At 42.0% G+C, this 15,714-nt stretch overlaps 2 protein-coding genes across 2 annotated transcripts in view; one reads left to right on the forward strand and one right to left on the reverse strand.

Annotated features, from left to right (window-relative positions):
* LOC128639721 (oocyte zinc finger protein XlCOF7.1) overlaps positions 1-15,714 on the forward strand; it is a gene marked incomplete in the record, with an annotated part of 926,940 nt that overhangs the window by 337,696 nt on the left and 573,530 nt on the right.
* Positions 1-15,714, reverse strand: part of LOC128639718 (gastrula zinc finger protein XlCGF26.1) — a 99,461-nt gene that overhangs the window by 41,580 nt on the left and 42,167 nt on the right. The window contains exon 3 of the mRNA XM_053691832.1: positions 14,815-14,941. Coding sequence (XP_053547807.1) covers positions 14,815-14,941 — 127 coding nt within the window. The remainder of the gene's footprint in view (positions 1-14,814; positions 14,942-15,714) is intronic.

Raw genomic sequence — 15,714 nt, forward strand, 5'->3', positions numbered from 1 at the left:
GAACGCCTCCCTCTTATCTGGTCTACAGACCATCGAGAAAGAAGAAACCTTTCTCTGGGGAAAGAATTTCTGAATTCCAGCTTGTATCCCTGAGACACTATCTCCAATGCCCAGGGATCCGGAACATCTCTTATCCAAGCCTGAATGAAGAAAGACAGTCTGCCCCTACTAGATCCGGTCCCGGATCGGGGGCCAACCCTTCATGCTGACTTGGGAGCAGCAGCAGGTTTCTTGGATTGTTTAAGGTCAGGCCCAAACAGGGTCGTCCCCTTGTAAGGAATAGCCAAAAGCTTAGATTTAGATGACACATCCGCAGACCAAGATTTAACCATAAGGCTCTGTGCGCTAAGATGGAAATCCTGAACTCTTAGCCGCCAATTTGGTAATCTGCAGAGAAGCATCCGTTACAAAGGAATTAGTCTGTATCTCTTCCAAAGAAGTCTCAGTCTTAAGAGATTCTTCCAGGGTAAGAAAATAGGGTAAAAAATGGAGCCGTCAACATAGCTTCCATAGCTCCGCCCCTTGTGGGTGTATCAAATAACTCCCAGGCAGCTAAACAGAAAGATGAAGCCGTAGGACATAAAGTCCCCAGACAGGTACTGAAGTAAATAAGCCGTTATCTGGAGTCGACAGATATACTGCATAAAGCATTATCACATACCCCTTAAAAGGCTACATGTAATCTCCCAGTCGCCATGCTTTAGGACAGGCACCGGGAGCAAGTATAAAAACCAGAATACACTGCATCATGTAATTACACATACCCCTGTGATACACAAGGTGCCATGTAATCTCCCGGTCGCCATGCTGTAGTACAGGCACCGGGAGCAAGTATAAAAACCAGAATACACTGCATCATGGAATTACACATACCCCTGTGATACACAAGGTGCCATGTAATCTCCCGGTCGCCATGCTGTAGTACAGGTACCGGGAGCAAGTACAAAAACCAGAATACACTGCATCATGGAATTACACATACCTCTGTGATACACAAGGTGCCATGTAATCTCCCGGTCGCCATGCTGTAGTACAGGCACCGGGAGCAAGTATAAAAACCAGAATACACTGCATCATGGAATTACACATACCCCTGTGATACACAAGGTGCCATGTAATCTCCCGGTCGCCATGCTGTAGTACAGGCACCGGGAGCAAGTATAAAAACCAGAATACACTGCATCATGGAATTACACATACCCCTGTGATACACAAGGTGCCATGTAATCTCCCGGTCGCCATGCTGTAGTACAGGTACCGGGAGCAAGTACAAAAACCAGAATACACTGCATCATGGAATTACACATACCTCTGTGATACACAAGGTGCCATGTAATCTCCCGGTCGCCATGCTGTAGTACAGGCACCGGGAGCAAGTATAAAAACCAGAATACACTGCATCATGGAATTACACATACCCCTGTGATACACAAGGTGCCATGTAATCTCCCGGTCGCCATGCTGTAGTACAGGCACCGGGAGCAAGTATAAAAACCAGAATACACTGCATCATGGAATTACACATACCCCTGTGATACACAAGGTGCCATGTAATCTCCCGGTCGCCATGCTGTAGTACAGGTACCGGGAGCAAGTATAAAAACCAGAATAGACTGCATCATGGAATTACACATACCCCTGTGATACACAAGGTGCCATGCAATCTCCCGGTCGCCATGCTTTAGGACAGGCACCAGGATCAAGTACAAAAAACAAAATACACTGCAGTATGGATACTCACATACCCCTGTGACACACAAGGCTCTAAGCAATCTCTTCTCCCTCCCATAGCCCTGTGGACAAAGATCAGCCTGAGTAAAACATGCTTAGGCTATCTATATTAGGGCAGCAATAAATATAGGAGGCGCAGTGAGAATAATGTCCCACCAGTTCCTATTGCTTTAAAGCAACCAAATGCTTCTCTTTTTACTGAAGAGATTGATCTGGTCTAGGCTACACCCCAGCACAAAGTAGCACTACTATAAAAATAATAAACTCTTGATTGAAGAAACTAAACTAACACCTCACTTTGCCAGCTCCTATCTTACTAACACAGGCAAAGAGAATGACTGGGGTAGGGCTGCAACTAACGATTATTTTCATAATCGATTAATCGGCCGATTATTTTTTCGATTAATCGACTAATCGGATAAAAAGAGAATCAATAATAGTTTTCTATGTTTTAAATAAAATCCACATAATGAGTGTTACAAATATAAACTTCAGACTAAAACTTTACATTAACACAACGGTTTCTTCAATTTTTAAGCAGCAGAGCACAGTTTTATAATTAAATAAAACAAAACCACAAACTGTTTGAAAAGAGGTAGAACTAGAAAGAGTTAGACTATCACTGTTAATAACATTCTGTTATTCACTCTTTCAGAAACTTTGAAATGAAATGCAAAAATCTCAACATGTCCACATGCTTCTGGCTAAGGCTGGTTCTCTGTTTGCAGCTATATTTCCTGCAGCAGAGTAAAGGCTGTAGAGGTGTATAAGTAGGGTTTTGCCAATTTCACCAAAGTGGGATATTTATCTTTGTTATCTCTTCACCAATGCTAAGTGTTTTCTACCTTGGCAAGGGGCCTCTCAATAAAGTAACCCTTGACTTCATTCTAACATAAACATATCTTGAATATCTATATGCAATGGTAAATAACCAGCTATAAGGTTAGGGGAAATATCTAGTCCGCTCTAAAAATAACGGATATATACTTATAAAGGTTGAATCTGGTACATATTATCACAATTTATTAAAAATATAAAAAACAATAAAAAACAAAATCAAAAGCACTAAGGACTGTATATCAATAACAGGACAAAGCCTTATACATTTATTTATACAGTACATATAATCAGCAATAGCAAGCAATACGCTAATAATTGTGCAAACAGATAATAGTGCACATCATTTTAAATAACTCACATCAATCTAGGGGCAAGGTGTAAACAACAAGCTTGGCACTATATCATGAAAAGCATAGTTCCAAATCACCAGATTTAATATAAACAATCCAAATGATGATTATATCTGGGTTGCACATAAGCCAGGGGTAGTTGTAAACATATACTGTCCTGAAAAAGTGAAAAGTAGACGTCTGTAGACATCCTTTAGGCTAAGGACATAACCATAAAACACAATACCATATGCAGGAGTTCATTAGAGTGAAGCAGCTGGTGTTGTGCACAGACCAACTAATTGCAAATCAACTAATCGATTAATCGCTTATGAGATTCGTTGACAACTATTTTCATAATCGATTATTATCGATTATGACGATTAGTTGTTGCAGCTCTAGACTGGGGTGGGAGGGAAGGGAGGAGCTGTATATACAGCTCTGCTGTGGTGCTCTTTGCCTGCTCCTGCTGACCAGGAGGCGATATCCCATAAGTAAGGATGAAATCCGTGGACTCATCGTATCGTAAAAGAAACAAATTTATCAGGTAAGAATACATTTCCTTATATATATGTATATACATACAATACAACACACATAAAGTCCAGTACTCACTCACAAGCTCTCAGCTAGAATTATATTATATATATATATATATATACACACACACACACACACAAACATATATACACACACACACATTATATAAATATATATATATATATATATATATATATATATATATAGTGTGTGTGTATATATGTTTATGTGTGTGTGTATATATATACATATATATACATACATACACACATATATATATATATATATATATATATACACATACACACACAGATATTATATATATATATATATATATATATATATATATATATATATATATATATATATATATATATATACATACACACATACATACATACATACATACATACATATACCAGATATATGTACCGTATTTTCTAATTCTTGCTGAATGTGTTTAGGAAATGTTTTGATAAGTTTTGTGAGTTTAACTGAATATTCCTTGGTGGGGTCCTTGTCCAGTTTTTTGTAGTAGTTTACATCAGACAACTGTCTGTAACCTTCTGTAGTGTAGTCCTGGGTGTTCATGATAACTACTGATCCACCCTTGTCCGCTAGCTTGATGATGATATTATTATTCATCAAGTTTTCCAAGGCATTTCTTTCCATATGTGAGAGGTTGTAAGCAATTTTTTTCTCTTGTGTGGTGACTAGGGATGCCACTCTCAGGCGAAAACTTTCAATGTAACTGTCCAAATTGATGTTACATCCTGCTGTCTGTGTAAAATCTTTGTTCTTTTTCCTACCATTATTATCCTGGTTAAGAGTGGTGTTTTTTTGGCATAAAAAGAATTCCTTAAGTCTCATTTCACCCGTCAATAAACCTTAAAATGGACTTTTCAAATCATAGTGTGAACTTCTTGGACTGCACAATAACTGTCACCAATGGCATCTTTCAATCATCTACATACAGAAAACCCACAGACAGGTACAGCTACATACACAATTCCAGCTTCCATCCCAATCACAACAAACAATGTATCATCTACAGCCAAGCTATCAGATATCACCGCATTTGCTCCGACACAAAAGACAGAGATCAGCACCTGAGTACACTGTCAGAGTCATTTAGGCAAAAGAGCTACAAGGAAAGGACAATATCTAAAAAAATCAAATCTGCCCTAAAAACACCACAGGAAAGGCTCCTACAATACAAAGAAAAGGAAAACAAAACAAGAACCCCTCTAGTAGTCACTTACAACCCTACTCTGGAAGGAGTACGCAAAATTATTAAAGAGCTACAACCACTAATTTCAGATGACCCCACACTCAAAAAAATAATTTCCTGAACCCCCCATACTAGCATTCAAACAACCGCCTAACCTGAGACAGAGATTGGTCCGCAGCAAATTAACCACAGAACAGAAGCTTACAAAGAATGGCACTGCACGATGCAACAAATCACTCTGCAAGGACCGCTATCTGCCCCCAAAAAGGAGAACAGATTCTCAAGAAAAATCCAAAGGATCATTCCACATGGCTCAAGAAACATAGAACAACCCAAGGTCGTCTTACGATAGTAGCGCCCAGGGAGACGAACTCCCTAGAAACACAAGGACCGAATAAAAAAAATCCATACACAGGGAAACACGTCCCAAAAAGGTCTCAAGGGACACCCTCATATCCCTGATCCAGTCACATACCCTAAGGTACTCCAGAAAAACAAGAGTTCCCTGTTGCCTCATATCAGATCGAAACCTGCTGGCTAGGCCAGCAGAGACAGCGGCAATAGGATAACTATCCCAGCAGTTAGGAAAGAGCTCTCCAAGAGAACACCAAACCTTCTGAGCAGGAACTCTTAATGACCAGCTTCCAGGTAGGAAAGCTGACTCAACCATTGCGAAACCCAAACCACCGAAAGGTGTTTTAAAGCCTGCTAGCACACATTCAAAGTGCAAATAGCTGTAGCTGGTTTCAAACTGCTAACCTTCCAAATGCTCACAGCCCCCCGAATACCGGGCTCCAATGAGCGTCCCCTCCCAGTACCAGATGCCAGTAGAAAAGAGGAGGACACCAAAGTCCTCCCACCAAAGGGGAGGGCTGACTCTGGAAGAAAAGGTCAACACTAGATAACCAATCCCCAAGCTCCCCTCCAGGGTAATGGTCTCAGCCCAAAGGCTAGTCAAAGACCGAAGACAAGAGTCCCAGACCTCTGGAAGAGAAAGGAAGGGTCAACGAGGAACAAAGCCTCCGGTAGACCTCTGACCGCTACTACAAACGGCATGCTACCGTGATTCAGGATAGGCATTGTGCACGGGTACGAAACCCCTACACTGCTGTCTTCCATAAAAAAGGAACACTTCCCAAGGGAAGAGGGCCCTCAGACCCCCAACATCTATATATCAGAATCCAACATTTAGCAGGAGACCCAACAGGGTTCAAACCCTCAGCCTCCCGCTGCAGGATTGATGGAACCAGTCACTACACGCATCTCCCTTCCCAGGATTCTGAAAACGCCAGAAGGGAAAAGACACTTACAAGGAAGGGAAAACAAGGACCTATAGGTCGCCATATAAAGCTGCTTTAGGCAAGGACATTTGTAGGATTTGCATTATTAAGAGTACATTTGAACTCTTGACCTTCAGCTTTCAAGGAAACATAGTTTACCACTAAGCCATTGTGGGACACAATCAGATACTAAGGTAACTCCGAAACAGGAACCAACCCCCGGTCTAGAAGAGAAGGGAACAAAAACAATGGAAAACCATCCTACCATAGAGGCGAGACCTATAAAAACACTATTCCTAATGGTCCCATGCTCTAAAAATGGCTCAAATGTATTAACGCAGGCAATAAAAGTCTGTTAGATACAGTACAGTCCCCAATGTCCTTAGAGCTATAGCAGTGCTACCCACCCCCAAAAAAACTCTCACACTAGTGCGATAGGCAAACTCACATGGATACAATTACCCAACTTGTAATATAACAAAACAGTTAGACCAGTGCCGCTTCACAATATCGGTTGTTTTTGTAGGTGTGATGAAAAACACTAGCCAATGCCTTCCAGTGTGATGTGTTCTTACCGGGATATTCAAGGCTCCAGACCTCACCGACTCACCCCGCTATTCGAGAGATGTTTGCAGTGTTTCTGCCTCTCCGGTCAAGTTCTTGGCTTCCTCACCTGGCTACAAGCGCATCTCCTGCTGTTTTGGTAAAACTCCTCCTATTCTGACGTCCCTCTGACGTGAGCACTGTGTGTGTGTGTGTGTGGCCAGTCACTGCAGCTCTGATCCGTGGAAAATATTCTTGCCTGCTTCTCAGTGGCTGTAAAATCAGCTGAAAAACCTCCTGGTGTATCCCGTTAGATAAAGCTGGGTGCCAATGGATAAAGGCAGACTAATAGCTCAACATTTGAAAAAAGGAAAATCCGTCACTCCAGCTAGAATTCAGTTCTTTATTGTTGGTAAATTATCTCCATAGATGGAGCAAAAAAAACCTTGGCCATATCGCCAACCCAGTTGAAAGACACCTGGAGTCTACAGGAACATCAAATGCGCCAGCAGACCAGTAGGGACCCGTCAGAAAGACCTAGAGCCTAAGCCACAGGCAGATGGGCATCTCCCATGAAAAACAGAGCCCCGCCCCCCTCTGAGAGAGGCACACAGGACCATAAACACCTAAGGTGAGACCTAACCGTCCACACCCATCTAGGTAAAGACATGGACCTAGGCCAGGGTCCTCTAAAAACAGAATCGATCGAAAGATCCAACTTCCAGAGGAACCCTAAGCTGCCTCCTACGATTAGGAGCACACCATCTAAAGTCCATAGACTTGGCGATCTAGCAACAGCCTCAAACCCAAGAGTCTTAAAGAGCTCCTGAACATTTTAAGAATTTGGCTCTCAGTGCACTTGGATCGCAAGGAAATCTCGTAGACAAGCGTTAACACGTGTTACACACACTGGCAAGGTAGCAACAACACCCAAAGGTGAATTAGAACCCTGGACCTTGCTTGCCATCCCAAAGAGTTAGACGTAAGGCACCCTCCACAAAGCCCTAACGGAACATCAAGGATAAATGGTCAACTACCTGACCCCAGAAGGGCGAACGTCTGTAACCGACCTTGACTCTTCACTGTTAAGCCCCAAGGCTAGAGTTGTAACGAGGACGCAGAAACACCCGAACGTTGAGACTGTGGTCAGACCAAGGGTATAATATGTAAGAGACAACAGCCAGAGATCCTTGTAGGACCGATCTTCCAAAAAGAAACCTCTATAACAGGGTAAAAGTTGGAGCCTCGCAGCTCAAGACAGAAGGCAGGGAAACCCTGCACACCACCTCCTAGAGTAACGCAACTCTGAGCAGAGGAAGGAGGACATGCCCGCGCTTCCAGACCAGATGATCCACCCAAGGCGGGAAGGAGGAGACTCCGCCACCTTAAGAAAATGTTTAATAGGCTAAAGAGTCAGCATTCTTAAGAACTTTGAGTGAAGACGCAAATAGTTTGCCACTCGGAACACCAGAAATTACGGTTCTGAGTCCCCAGGGACATGAAGAACCATGATTACATCTGCAAAAAAACAGATCGGTATCCCAGGCGAGTAGCCCGAAACAGTCGACCTTAGAACCCTCCAGTCAAAGGGGTTGTAATTAAACAGTAGGCCTCATACTTCGATAGGATCTGAGCCCGGAGTCCATAGCAATAGGCCAAGTGACATTCAGAATCTGACAGGATTAAATTGGCACCACAAGGGCGACATGAACCCAGGTAACAGCCGAAAGCGTCCGACCAGTACCTGCCTGGTATAAGGACACTCCAGAACTGCTCACGGTCCAAGAAAATTTGACCCAAAGGATTGATAAATGAACTAGAAAACATAATTCTATGATTAAAAAAGTGTGCAACTTCCGAGGATGTGCCCACGCGTCCACAAAATCGCAAGTATCGGTTCCAGAGAAGAACGTTCTTCAAAAACAAAAATCTAACAGACATGAGCTTAACAAAAAAACCAAAATTAAACACATCCATCCGGATCAAAAATAAAATAAAGGCAGCACCCATCGGGTGAACGGCCAAGGTGAATGAGAACGCCAAAGGAACCAGCCAATCAGAGGTCCCATTCACCCAAGCTCAGAACTGGAACCGAAATATAAAAAAAAAAAAAAACGGAGACGTGAAGGAGATTAGCCTCATCCCCAAACGTCATATCCCATTTGCAATCCAGCATCTAAGGCCTCGGATCCCTCGGCCCACTCGGACTGGGATCCTCTAACATCGCCAAAACATGCCTTAACAGAACACGAAGACATGCCAGTCTATAACGGAAGGAAAAATCATCCCTTGCCGGATCAACGAAAGACCCTGGCCCCGAGGTTGGGGCCCCTGAAGCCTCAGAGGCCAACGCTTCCCCAGAAGACTGAACTAAAGCAGGCGGTCCCACGCCCGACGGGCCCTGGTTAACATAACAGAGACAATATTTTAGAAATATTTCACTTGGGAGATATAAATGAAATGGCCATGCGGAACCGTGCTGTAACCTCTGGAGGAAACAAGCCACCCTCCGGAGAAGGGGTAAAGGCCATAGGGATATCTGCTTGCGTAGCCAAGAAAAGGTCTGGGGCATGCACCTTATGGGACATAGAAACCTCGAAGGCGGATGGCTCAACGCACTTAAAGCTACCTGATTCGGGGGAAGAGAGTACTCTAGAACGGCAATCGGAACATAACTGATGGGCATTGATAACCAGGGCCATTTCATATTCATCACAAGACACATTCTCCATATAGGAGCCGTCCGTGTCTAACATATCAAAATCCTCCATAATCTTGGGATTACAAAAATGACAACAACTAACTGTGGCACCCTTTTAACACCCCAATGGCTGGGGCACTCACCACCTCCTGTGAACCAGACAACCCACGAGCTAGACTCTCTCTGTCATACACAGTCAGCATATGGAAGTGAGAAACAACGTAACTGCACCCGTCACAAGGTGCACCTTGCCAGTCACAAAAAAAGGGTGCACAATCTTGAGAGATCGCGTCAGTAAAATAAGGCCGTTATGTTCCGTAAAAGCCGTGAGCCTAGGTATTGCTACACATTTGCAGATAAACTCTCCCTGCATCTACGGATTCATCCATGCTCTCCCATTGCGAAGAGTATTGCGAAGAGTATTACCCTCCATAAGAGACTCTCTCGAACTTCTGACACTTCTCTGCCAACCTTCTGTGACGAAAGGCAAAGAATGACTAGGGGATGAGGGAAGTGGGGGAGGTATTTAAGCCTTTGGCTGGTGTGTCTTTGCCTCTTCCTGGTGGCCAGGTTCTGTATTTCCCAAAAGGAATGAATGCAGCTGTGGACTCTTCTCGATTAAGAAGAAAATATATATATATATATAAATCTGCCCTCCTGGGTCAACCACTTGAGCTTACACTCAAAGCATATACAGGACAATAAACAGTGAAGTCTCAGGATTTTTCAAAAGTGCCAAGTTTAATTTATAATAATTAAACTTGGCACTTTTGATAAATCCTGAGACTTCACTGTTTATTGTCATATATATTATATATATATATATTTATATATATATATATATATATATATATATATATATATATATATATATATATATATATATATTATATATATATATATATATAATATTATATATATATATATATAATTATATATATATATATATATAATATTATAATATAAATATATATATATATATATCACTGTGTCAAGAAAGAAAGAAATGGTATTAGGTAAGACACGGTGAATCCACGGAATCATCAATTACTGGATTTTTTGACCCATGTAAAGTTGTTATAGGGAGGTTAATATGGCCCTTTAATATGTTCCCCTGTAGTTGGAACAAAGGCACTCATCTTCTGATGCCCAAGAAGGCAACACAGCAATTACCCAATCTGATCACTGCCAAGATAGCCCCCTCTGGGAGCCGTGGCAAGGTCAAAAGGGAAAAAGTACGAACTGAAAATGTTTGACAGAAAATCAAAACTCAGGAACCAAGAACTAACCCTCTAGGGTCAAAGGAAGAATAGAACCACTGGTTTCCATTTTGAAGGATGGTACCTGACAAAACTTAAATGAGACACCGTAGGCCTATCATAGGACAAAAAATGTCTTCTTTTTCGGGAACCACAAAGGAATGAATATCACTCACAAGGAAGAGAAGTCCCAAATGGACTTAAAAAATGCCTCACTATTATCTGGCCTGCAGATAAAATTGAGAGGAGGAGCCTGCCTCTGGGAGGAAAGGTATGATTCTATGTAGAAACCCTGAGATACTATTTCTGCCTATCTAGGACATTTCACATCCATATCTGAAGACAGAGAGATTCAGCCCCCACTTGGTCCAATCCTGGATTGGGGGAAAACTCCTTTAGGTCCTTTAATCTTGGCTTGTGGTTTAAAGCTAAAGCCGCCCAGAGGTCAGCCTTGGGAAGAGGGTACTGTCATGCCCACATTGGGTTCAGGTTGTATCTCAGTGACTTACCCCACTAAAGGGCTTTTACCAGAATATTCCTGTCTGATCAAGACCAAACAGAGACATACCCTTGGAAGGAAGCATCAGAAGCTTGAATCGGAAGAAAAAAACACTGACCAAGAATATAGCCACAACACCCCACGGGCTAGCACTGCGAAGCCAGATATCTTGGCTCCTGGCTTAAAATTAGCATGGAGGCATCAGACATATCGAATTTGCTAGCTTAAGAGCCTTATTCTGTTCTGGATCTCTTCCAAAGGAGTTTCACCAAATTGGAATCAGACAAGGAGTTGCACCAAATAGATGTCACACTTGCAACATTGGCATACATCTTCCACGTAAGCCTACAGCTTAGTCCATTGATCCTGAAAGGAACAGCTATCCCCTCTAGGGATCATAGTTCTCTTAGCCAGAGTAGAAATGCCTTACTACTATACACACTGTGCCCATGATATTTAATGGAGACAGTGACAGGAAACATCTGTTTAAAGACAGGAGACAGAGAAAAAGGAATCCCTGACTTCTCCCATTCCTGTGAAAAATCTCTTAGCACAGTCTGGAACAGGAAGAACTTCCACAGAGGAATCCTAGCTTTTATAAAATTAAACTAGATTCTTTTTGGTTGACAACGACAGGCGTATCGGAGTAGTTCCAAAGTAGCCAAGACCTTCTTTAACCATTAAATCTGAAGGATAATACTTCAGCCTCAACTGACATATCCTCCTCATCTGACCTATGAGGAAGGTAACCAAGTGTAGCAGCAGGTGGTACAGAAACCTTACTACCTGAATCTCTAAATTTCCTCTTGGGATTTCCCTTAATATAGGAAAAGCAAATAATGCCACACATACTGCAAAAACAGCCTGGGCAACAATCTGCAAGCAAATAACTCCTCCAGGACTGCAGGGCACTGCATGTGACGCCATAGAAAAAAGGGCTTGGGACATTTGAGGAGAAAGCTGTGGCCCTGCCCAAACAGCATCATCCTAAAAGACATGAGGCTATCAAAACATATTTTCAATGATTTTAGAAAATAAAACCAAACTCAATCATGAACACTGTCACTTTAAGAGTAAATATGCTAGACAAGATATAGGGTAAGCCTAAATGCATATAAAAGGAACAGACCACTATTCCCATCTAATACCCTGTAACATAAAAACGAAATTAACCCCAATTCTCTAACCATAGAAGAATCTTAAAGGGACTTTATGCCTGCAAGTGGAGGAAATTCCATCATAACACATGTAGATGGAAGTCAACCTAGATTCCCGTCAACCGTAGGAAACATTACAGTAGCCCAATCCCCTCCAAACATAAAAAGACACAAATGGGATTAAAATAAATAAATAATAATAAATCATTTTTATTAAATAACGCCTAAGAATGAGAATAATATTCTAGTGAGTCTCTACTGCAGACGATATGGCTATACACATACAGTTACAAACAGTACAATACTGTATAATAGCCCAACACTCCTTCTCAGTCAGGGAAGGAGTCCGGGTCACACGAGTGTCAGAGCAACATCACAGAATGGCGCCTCCAAGAAGATGGAGGAGCCAAAGGACCTGCAGAACACTCTGAAAGCAATGGCGCCGCTCCGGTCCTCCAAAGAGGAGGCGGAGCTAAGGAGCAGCAAAATAGCATAGTTGAAATAAAAAAGGCGCGCTGCATCCAAAATGAAATTAAAGTATATGAATTCAGGATTATTACAGCAGATTGATTGTCTGACTAAACCCTGAATAAATTACTGTCCAAATCTGTTTGAAACTCATTTAGGCATGACGAGTCTGCAACAAGGGCAATAAAACTACTATACATCAAAACTCTGTAGCAGGAGCAAATATCTCACACACTCTGCCTTTAAAAAAAAATATTTATTTTAATCAAAACACCAAATCTAAATGCTGAAACATGTGTATGAACAAAAATAGAGCCTCATGTAACTGCATCTAGCCGTGCGGCAGGAGGACAGCTAACACTGCATGAGAGGAAGCCACTCCTCACAGAGGCCGGCAAAAAAAGAGAGATCAGAGTAAACCTACTCTGGCTTTCTGTACCTGGGCAGCAAGAATGTTAGGAAAACGCAGCAAGGCCCACCTCACAAGTTCCTAGCTGCTTTAAAGCCACCACTGCTCTGCCGGAGAGGCTGACGTGGAGTACGGCTAGACCCAATCTTGAGAAGGAAGTTCAGAGTAAACCTACTCTGGCATTCAAAATAATAAAATCTTGATTGAAGTGAATAAATCCAATTTTCATCAGACAACTAAACTTCACCTCCTCCATGCATTAAAGGCAAAGAGAATGACTGGAAGTTGTGGGAAGGGAAGTGATACTTAACAGCTTTGCTTTGGTGCTCTTTTGCCTCCTCCTGCTGGCCAGGAGGGATATTTCCAACAGTAATTGATGATTCCGTGGACTTAAGGTGTCTTAAGAAAGAAATGGATTGAACAAAACTATTGGCACCTTCTCAAAATTGTAAGAAATAATTGCATTCCAAGTTTGTAATGCTCCTGTAATTTGTAATTAAACTCACCTGTATGAATTAACAGGTGCTGATAATATAGAAATCACACCGGCAACCAGTTAAAATGGTGAAAAATTGACTCAACCTTTCTGTTGTGTCTCTGTGTGCCACACTGAGCATGGGGAAGAGAAAGAGCAGCAAAGAATTGTCTGAGGATTTGAGAACAAAAATTGTGGAAAAGCATGGACAATCTCAAGGTTACAAGTCCATCTGCAGAGATCTTAACATTCCTGTGTCCACAACATTGTCAATAAGTTTACAGCCCATGGCACTGTAGCTAATCTCCCTGGACGTGGACAAAAGAAAAAAAATGATCAAAGATTGCAACAAAGGATTGTTGAACGGTTGATAAAGATCCTCGATCAACTTCCAGACAAATTCAAGCTGACCTTCAGGCACAGTTATTTTATCCAAGGGGTGTGCTACCAAATATTAAATTGAGGGTGCCAATAATTTTATTCAGCCCATTTTTGGAGTTTTGCGTGGAATGTGTCAGATTTGGGTTTTTTTTCTCCACTTCTTTGTGTCATACCAATACAAACACAAGAAATAAACATGAGAATGCCTAAACATTTGTAATTGCAACAATCACACACACATATATAAATATAAATATATATATATATATATATATATATATATATATATATAACAACATTTTAAATTAGGGGGAGGTAAAAGGCGAGTTTAAAATCCTCCACTATGCACAAAAGGCCCAAAGGCTTGTTTTCCCACAGAAAACCTCTGCAATACACTGTTTCCAATGCAGCAAGGAATTCTGGGTAAGCTATGCAAATTAAGTACACAATGACACACCTTTTTACTTCATGTATGCTTTTCAGCAGATTCCCTTTACGCCAAAGCATCGCTGTTCACACAGCTTATAAGCTTAGCTAGGGTTAAAGCAGTGATTTATAACTATCCCAGGACAGACTGTTTCGTGGTTTTTGCCACTAATCAGCTGGGAGAAAGTCTGTTCTGGGATAGTTATGAATCACTGCTTTAACCCTAGCTAAGCTTATAAGCTGTGTGAACAGTGATACATACACACACATTATATATACACATACATTTTTACTGCAAGTTTTATTAGTATTATTACAAGTTTAACTGTACTTTTAAATGTATTTTTAATGTATTTTGTGCAACTTTTTATTTGAGTGTGACAGTTTACAAGAGCTCTGAAGTCGCGCTATCCGGACACGTGTTAAATTCAATTGTGCTTGAGTGAACGTGCTTGTAAAATGCGCGTCACTGCCAATGCGCGCACAGAGCCGCGATAAACCTGTTCATTAGCAAGACACGTTTTAAGGAAACTGTTCTAACTTACCCAGAAAGCAAAGGCTCAGGTAATTCTCCATCATCACCTCCTTGTAAAGCCCTTTCTCCTCATCATTTAAACTGCCCCACTCGTCCTTGCTGAAGTAAATGGCAACATCATCAAATTCTGGTTGTTCCTAAAATAAAAAACACAGCAATTTCTTCAGCTGAGTAAGTTAGTTCTCCTCGTGACATGGAGCAACGTAAAGATAAACCTTTGTTAAACATTCACTTTAAGAGATAAAGCCATCAACAGATGGAGTCCTTAAAGGAACAGTCTACACCAGAATTTTGTGTGTGTCCAAAGATAGATAATCCCTTTATTACCCATTCCCTAGTTTTTCATAACCAACACAGTTATATTAACCCCTTAATGACAACTGACGTACCAGGTACGTCCTGCAAAAACTTGCAGTTAGTGACAATGGACGTACCTGGTACGTCAGTTGTCTTAGAGAGTGCTGGAAGCGATCGCAATTGCTTCCAGCAGCTCTCAGGGTATTGCAGTGATGCCTCGATATTGAGGCATCCTGCAATACCCTTTAGAAAGCATCCGATGCAGAGAGAGCCACTCTGTGGCCCTCTCTGCACCGGTAGCGATGCGGCCGTTCGTTGGTGGGTGGGATCTTACAGGGAGGAGGGTGGGCGGCCCATCGCTACCCGGCATCCGGTTCCTTTAAGTGCATTGTGCACGCCGGATGCCGGGAGCGTGCGGGGGGGCTGCGTGCACGCGCAGCAATCACTGGCACTGCCACCAATGAATTTTGGTAAGAGGGAGGGGGGCAGAATTTTTTAGATAAAGGATCAAAGGATCAGGATCTGGATCTGGTGGGGGGGGGGGGGGGGTGGGGGGGGGGGTGGGGTGTTGGGGCAGCTACACTACAGAAAAAATAAAAATAAAACATGCAAA

Source organism: Bombina bombina, chromosome 9, assembly GCF_027579735.1.
Source record: "Bombina bombina isolate aBomBom1 chromosome 9, aBomBom1.pri, whole genome shotgun sequence".
Classification (NCBI taxonomy): domain Eukaryota; kingdom Metazoa; phylum Chordata; class Amphibia; order Anura; family Bombinatoridae; genus Bombina; species Bombina bombina.